This window comes from Formica exsecta, unplaced genomic scaffold (assembly GCF_003651465.1).
Source record: "Formica exsecta isolate Colony F162 unplaced genomic scaffold, ASM365146v1 scaffold89, whole genome shotgun sequence".
NCBI lineage: Eukaryota > Metazoa > Arthropoda > Insecta > Hymenoptera > Formicidae > Formica > Formica exsecta.
Genome location: NW_021853659.1, coordinates 44,381 through 52,215, shown reverse-complemented (window position 1 = coordinate 52,215; position 7,835 = coordinate 44,381). Strand labels below are relative to the sequence as shown.

At 40.2% G+C, this 7,835-nt stretch overlaps 1 protein-coding gene across 1 annotated transcript; it reads right to left on the bottom strand.

Annotated features, from left to right (window-relative positions):
* Window positions 1-4,077: 4,077 nt before the first annotated feature.
* LOC115244930 lies at window positions 4,078-5,432 on the bottom strand. Its single transcript, XM_029822950.1, has 5 exons — window positions 5,264-5,432; window positions 4,892-5,066; window positions 4,708-4,822; window positions 4,571-4,661; window positions 4,078-4,517 (listed from the first exon to the last, which is right to left on the bottom strand). Exons 1-5 carry the CDS (start codon window positions 5,430-5,432, stop codon window positions 4,078-4,080), a joined length of 990 nt encoding a protein of 329 aa, XP_029678810.1.
* Between the last annotated feature and the right edge of the window lie 2,403 nt (window positions 5,433-7,835).

The window sequence follows — 7,835 nt, the reverse complement described above, 5'->3', positions numbered from 1 at the left end:
GGAACAGCAAAATGCTTTCGAAATATTAAAGGAAAGACTAATGACTGCGCCAGTGCTAACGTATCCAGATTTCAATCAAGAATTCATAGTGACCACTGATGCTTCCGACTATGCAATCCGAGCAGTATTGTCACAACGAAAAGTAGGTAACGACTGGCCAATTGCTTACGCCAGCAGAATTTTATCGCGGGCGGAGCAGAATTACAATACAACCGAGAAAGAATTACTAGCGATTGTATGGCTTGTAAAACATTTTATATTATATATACCATACATATACGGTACAAAATTTAAAATCGTAACCGACCATAAACCATTAACCTGGTTATTTAATGTGAACGATCCCGGATCGAGATTGATCCGATGGAGATTAAAGCTTGAAGAATATGATTACGAAATCATTCATAAAGCCGGACGAGCGAACGCGAACGCCGATGCACTGACAAGGAGAGGTCGCAGCTGACTTTTTACCGATTTTGATCTCCATTTTTGCGGTGAATCTTCATTGAATATAGTTAAGCCCTGTAAGAGCTTTTCGTCCAATGCGCCTTGTAATTAGTATTTTTTTATACTTGAAATTTGGAGAAATTTGGAGAAATTTTAATGTAGGTTGTAAGACATAAAGAAAGGTACTTTATCGAACAGTGCCGTTGGCGTAGGGAGTAAGCGCGAGTACACTAATGCGTCGTCTACAATGGCAGCAGGAGTAGTAAATGAAAAGTGTAGGCATTAGACGTAGGCTGTAGGATTAAAGCCTCCTTACGCATAAGTGTCTACAATGGTATATAGTAAGGATTACAATAAGCCAATCAGCATCGACGAACGTTATCCGTTTGTACATAGGCGGCAAATGGCGGTAAATCAAAATATTGCGGTGTATAGCGTTGTTGATGTATAGCAGTCATGGATTTGCAAAAAATTGGAGTTGTGCTATTTATGATGTTATGGAGCCAGCTTCTGACTATTCAATGGCGCATTGTTCAGACGAGGAGAGCTATTGGTCGAAGGTGGTGGGTACGGCCCGTGAATAGACGCAGATTTGATCAGGGTTTCAACCTTAACCTGTTTCGCGAACTAAGTATCAGTGATCACGAAGAATTTTTCGGATATACTCGAATGTGGCCGGAGCAGTTTGAATTCTTGCTCAATTTGGTGCATCCATACCTGGAAAAGCGCAGCATCCGGACACCTCTTTCACCCAAGCTTCGTTTGAGCCTAACCTTGACGTGAGTACTAATCAATTCTGCATTTTAAAAATTAAATCTGATATTAATATATGCCTTTTTTTAATGCAGATATCTTGCTCAAGGAGAAAGCATGCGGACAAAGCATCTGGAATTCAGAGTTGGAAAATCTACGGTCTGCAAAATAATACCAGAAGTTTGTCGTGCTATTTGGCATGTCTTGCAACCTGTTGTGCTTCCCACAATAGATGCTGATGGCTCGAAAAAAATAAGTAAAGAATATATGTTGCAGTGGCAATTTCCAAACTGTATCGGTGCTCTTGATGGCAGACATATGGAAATCGAAAAGCCGCCATGCTCTGGATCACAGTACTACAACTACAAGCAATTCTTCAGTATAGTGCTGTTGGCACTTTGTGATGCAAATCATAAATTCACATGGGTGGACATTGGACAGTTTGGTAATCTCTTCTTAATAACTGATAGGAAACAAATTAATAGTAACGTTGCAATGAAGTGTATTTGATGTATTTACAGGTTCGATCAGTGATGGTGGTGTGTGGAGAAATTCTGAATTAGCTGCAGACCTTGCCTCTGGTGACGCTGATCTTCCATCACCAATACCTCTGCCAGGGAGAGATGTTCCATTTCCACATGTGATTGTGGCCGATGAGGCCTTCCCCCTTAACACGTATCTCATGCGCCCCTATGCAAGACGCAATGGATTAACAGACGAGCAGCGTGTTTTCAACTACCGACTCAGTAGGGCTCGTCTCTGCATAGAAAACACATTTGGAATATTAGTGTCATGCTGGCATATTTTGCACAAACGATTGCGTTTTTCTGTAGCAAATATAGAAGAGATTGTAAAAGCTCTTGTTTGTCTCCACAACTTCATTATGAGCTGTAATGACGGTAATGATAAATGTGCCTCTCAGTATTGTCCTCCTGATTGGCTCGATGTTGAGGATGAGGATGAGCTTATTCATGACGGTCGGTGGAGGACTATTGGCCATTGTGCATTTTTCAAAGAGTTAGGTAGGACTGGAGCTAATCGAGGTGGCTCAGTGTCGGAAGATATGCGCAATTACCTCAAGCAGTATTTTGAATCTCCAGTTGGGGAAGCTCAGGCGCCCTGGCAGTATATGAGAGTTTTTCAAGGTCAAATAATTAACCCTCTCGCATAGTTGTCAAATTTACGTTTTGTTCTGCATTTTATATGTGGTCATAATTTGTTATTTAGTTCTGTAGTTAAATGCAGTGTTATTTGGCTACGAAAAGAGCATAATGAATATTTTTAAGACTGATAATTTTGTTCATAAGTTTGTCAATAAGAAGATTAAATAAAGTAAACGTGTAACGATGCATCCCCCATCGTTACTGCACAGTACCCGGCCGCCGATCCAACGGGGTTGGGTGTACTCAGCCTCCGCCGGAAATTTACGGCATCTCGAAGAGCGCTCCTAAACACGAAATAGAGTAATACTAAAATAGAATAAATAGAATAATAGAATAAATAGAATAATTAGAATAAATAGAATAAATAGAATAAATAGAAAAAATAGAATAAATAGAATAAATAGAGTACACGGGATCGGGCGTACTCGACCCCGCCGGGAGTTCTCGGCCCTTTCCGTCCATTCCGTCCACCACGTGTATCGGCATTATTCTAGTGGCAGGGAGTTCTCTGCCACCGACGGGATTCCTCGTCGGCCAATACATTCCCGATTCCGCCACCCGCGATCCAGATACGCGAATTCCAGCCGACAATTACGCGTACGAATAGACCGGTAGCTGCCGCCATTAACGCGCCCACGCGCCATTATAACGGGCACGATAAGTCCTGCACCGAGGGCCGACCTGCGCCCTACCGCGACACCGATCGACGGCCGAAATCGATATCCGCGTCGAAGGACCGCCCACCGCCCACCGACGCGGCCACAAGGGACCACCCGACAGCTAACGGCTCCTGCCGCGCGATTAATAATCGATACGCGACCGAACACCCGAAACAGCAAACCGCGCTGCGCACGATCGCGGTGCATTGTATGCACCCTCCACCTTTATACATACTCGCATACCGATATTATACATACTCGCACACATACATTGCGTAACCGCACACACACATTGTACACTCGCTCACCAACTTTATACGTGCTCGCACACAGACATTGTCCGTTCTCACACTCGCCACTCGTCTCGCGCATACATACACTCACACCTCTCGTACACCTACACATACACTCACGCTGTACTACCATACATTTATACGAAATAAATTACATTTTACCAAACATCACAACGCATTCGTGTCTCGATACCGCTTTCCCGAACCCAGGATCCCGACCGAGTTATCCGTCGCCCGCCTCGCGAAAGCGGCTTGTTACAAACGATTGTATTATAAAACATTTATTTTTTATTTGTCGTCCTTCAAACTAACACAAAAACACAACCTAAACTCAATTTTGCTTTGGTCTGCAATGTAAGTTCTACCAAAAAATACTTAATACTATTTCTGAAAAGTACGAATAGTAGTGTTTATTCAAATATAAAAATGAACATATTATGAAGACTCAATTTTTTAGTCTACAATAAGTTAAAAATTAAACCAAAGGCTACTTTCATGTTATTTCCTAAAATTTTACATTAGTAATAACAAAACTATATATAATAAACTATGTATTAATAATAATAAAACTATATATAAACAAAATATTTTTTGTAGTTTTTATATAAGATTATCATAATAATTATAATTATTGGTTATAAAATCACAGTAAGTAAATTGAACTTTTGAGCAAAAATCACAGACTATCTCTATCTTGTTTCACTATGCTTGTACTCTTGTTTTAGAGAAATCATTGATGTGTTGCAATATACCAATGAGGCACTAAAGCAGAGCATGCTTGGGTATCGCATTTAATGCGAATCCTATGGCACTCAGCATGGGCTGAATATCAGGAGATGCATTGCTGACCACTGTTGACGAAGTACTTGGTTGTGGAGGTGGAGCCGTAATTGCTTCACCGATCTTCGCTGCAAAATCTGTCAATCCCTTACTCTGCTCAATGAAAGACTTACTGACAGCGTTTATCTCCTGTCGTTTTTTAGTTGCAAAAGAATCAGAAGGAGGAACCTTGCGCTTGGTGCCAATCTTGGACATAGCTCTCTGCACCTGTGGTACTGCATTATTGCTTTCAGATCCCGAAGTAACTGCAGATGATGGTGTTGTAGGAGATAGTGTAGCAAGAGGTGTTGTTGCAAAAGGAAGTGGCGAACAGGAATCCTCAGATACTTTTATAGAATTTTCAGTATCTGACTTTTCAGTACCTGAAAATGTAACAAAGGAATACTTTAGATTAATCTAGAATGTTATAACAAACTGTGGAGACCTGACAATGAGTCTTTTAATCTCCTTACTTGCGAGTCTTGTACATAAGTCCCAATTCCAAGAACTAGATGTGTCTGGGCTTGCTGCAACAGACGTAATATAGGGGGGAATGCAAAACACTGTTGTTACTTGACCATTAGAAGGAGCAGACGTAGACGTGAATGAGGAACTTGTGCAAAGTTGTGGCACTTGATTATTTGCAGAAATCTTCTTTTGGATTTTGGACTTGTAGTTGGATGAGGTTCTGCAATCACATTACAATCATAAATTATCGACATTTATCATGCAGAACTTCTCAAGCCGCAACACTTACCTTCTAGGTTTGATGATGTCCTCCAGGAATGTCAGGTCCTTGTACAGCTTCCAAGTTGGTGTGTATATGGGCTGATCCGCTCCAGCTCCAGACCTCGGCATAGACTGCTCAACCTTCCTCCGCTCTTTTCCAAAGCGTTGCCTCAGGGCGTAAAATCTTTTTTCAGCAACAAGACCTGACAAATAGATTATTACATTTTCTTTTCCTAGTGTATCAAAGTTATAATCTAAATCTAACCTAACCTAACTTGCATTCTGTCAAACATGTCTTTCGCCAATTTATTATGTGACACCATGTTCATCGACTATACCGTAACAACATATCGCTACAAAAAACCGTACCAATATTTTAAAATAATCGAAATAAACTTACCTTCTACTGGATGAGTGAGGCTCGCGCCGATCTGCGTCCATGCTGCGGCCTTCACCTCTCCATTGGAATATAACTTTTCAGTCTTGTCGTACAAAAATCTATTTACCCGGACCACGGCAATTAGCTCTCGGTCACTGCTGAGCTCATCTTCCGCACAAAAAGATTCCATGTCCGACATACAAACTACACAGCTGTGTTCCCGCCCTTACTGTCGAGCTCTCATTAGCTGAGAGTAAAGGAGCAGACCGTAGGAAATAGAATTCAACCATTTCGCTTACGGCCTTACTCTACGCCCTATTACACCGAAAAACCAGCTTACTCTGACGTCTTACAGTCTTAATCTACTACTCTTGCTGCCATTGTAGACGACGCATAATAGCGAGAACCCAGGTTCAAAACCACCTACGCTGTTAACATTTTTTTACTTTTTTTTTAATTATTTATTTGATATGTAAATGTAATATGCATTATTTACTACATAAAAATAAATATTTGGCATATATTAGATAGGCATAAATCTTCTTATATATTTGCCTACATAAAATTACTGTGAAATAAATGAAATATTTTTACAGAGAAATGTTAATACTTTTATTTTTAAAGATTTTTNNCCCCCCCCATAGGGGGACGGAACCCACTGCGTCCGCGCATACACTTTCCTATCCACACAACAATTGTGGGGTGGACCTTATCGAATAGAGAATTTCTAGAATCTCTATTGAAATTGTAAGAATTCTCCATCTGATTGCTAATCATCGATATGTTCGACAAACATTTTGTCGTATCAATATAATATCAGCATTACACGACGAAGGCACGCGCAGGCGCAGAGTCAGCGCACATGGTTTTGTATAATGGTGGTAGCCTAATAATTAACTACCAAATATTGTAATTAGACTACCAATTACCACCAAACATTTGTCTTTCAATTAAAATCAATTTGAATAAAATTGGTTGGTAAATAATATAGGGAGCGGTGCACTTGGACACAGTACAATTGGACACGGTGCAAATGGACACGTTGCACATGGACACGAAACTTTGCACACGGTTCAATTGGACACAGTGCATTTGGACACAATAATTTTGGACACAGTAGCTTTTGGACACAAAAGAAAATTCATTTGGACACCGTTCAGAAGCACACCGGTCAGTTGCACACCGTTCAGTTGCACATATAAAAATGCACACCGTTCAGTTGGACACATAAAAATCCACACCGTTCAGTTGCACACCGCTCAGTTGTACACCGTTCAGTTGCACACCGTTCAGTTGCACACCGCTCAATTGCACACCGCTCACAAGGAGAGGTTGCAGCTGACTCTTCACCGATTTTGATCTCCTTTTTTGTGGTGAATCTTCTTTGAATATAGTTAAGCCCTGTAAGACCTTTCGTCCAATGCGCCTTGTAAGTAGTATTTTTTTATACTTGGAATTTGGAGAAATTTGGAGAAATTTTAATGTAGGTTGTAAGACATAAAGAAATACACTTTATCGAACAGTGCCGTTGGCGTAGGGAGTAAGCGCGAGTACACTAATAGCGAGAACCCAGGTTCGAAACCATTTACGCTGTTAACATTTTTCCTTTTTTTTTTTATTATTTGATATGTACATGTAATATGCATTATTTACTACATAAAAATAAATATTTGGCATATATTAGATAGGCATAAATCTTCTTATATATTTGCCTACATAAAATTACTGTGAAATAAATGAAATATTTTTACAGAGAAATGTTAATACTTTTATTTTTAAAGATTTTTTTATACATTTTTTTAAATTTTCTTGAATGCCATATTTATTTATTTTTTTTTATTCACTGATGTCATATATATTTTTTTTATTCACTGATATATTTATTTATTTCTTTATTCACTGATGTCATATTTATCATATTTTTATTTTACTAGACGACTTTATTACGTTATAGTTTGTCCGATTGTGTGCGCGAGTGAACGCGGGGGCGCGAGGATCGAGTGAAATGGACACGAAAGCGTTTTGTGAAAAGCAGTCAATTTAATTTTAGCAATAAATAATTCACAAGATTCAGTTCGATAAGATTTAAGCTAATCTTAACCGTGTCTGGCTCCGGCGAGAGACCGGGAGCGCAACGATAATTCTCCACGAGCGACGAATCGATCTCGGCGCAAATATTCGCAAACGACGAATATTTCGCGACGGAGAGGCCGCGAGGTTGATATTCACGAGCGATAAATATCCTCGAAAACTAGCGTATTCGCGTACCACGAGCGATGGTATAAAGACAAAGAGAGCTACTTTAACTTTTGCGAACGTTTTCGAAACGGAGAAAATCACACACTGTCACGTCAAAGATATCGGATCGAGTGCGTCCGGCGGTTCCCCGAGAGAGCTTTTATACAACCGTTCCTTTTCTGATTCTAGAACATTCGATATGTTTTCGCAAAAGATCGAGCCGGTAGTTGTTTTCGATGCTTGTTAAAATTTGAACGTTGTTATTGCCGCTTATTTGTAAATTAGGCTCTCTCGGGTGACCGCTGTTTGGCCCGCATCGAACGGCACGAGCGATGCCGCGAGCCTGGCGCGATTC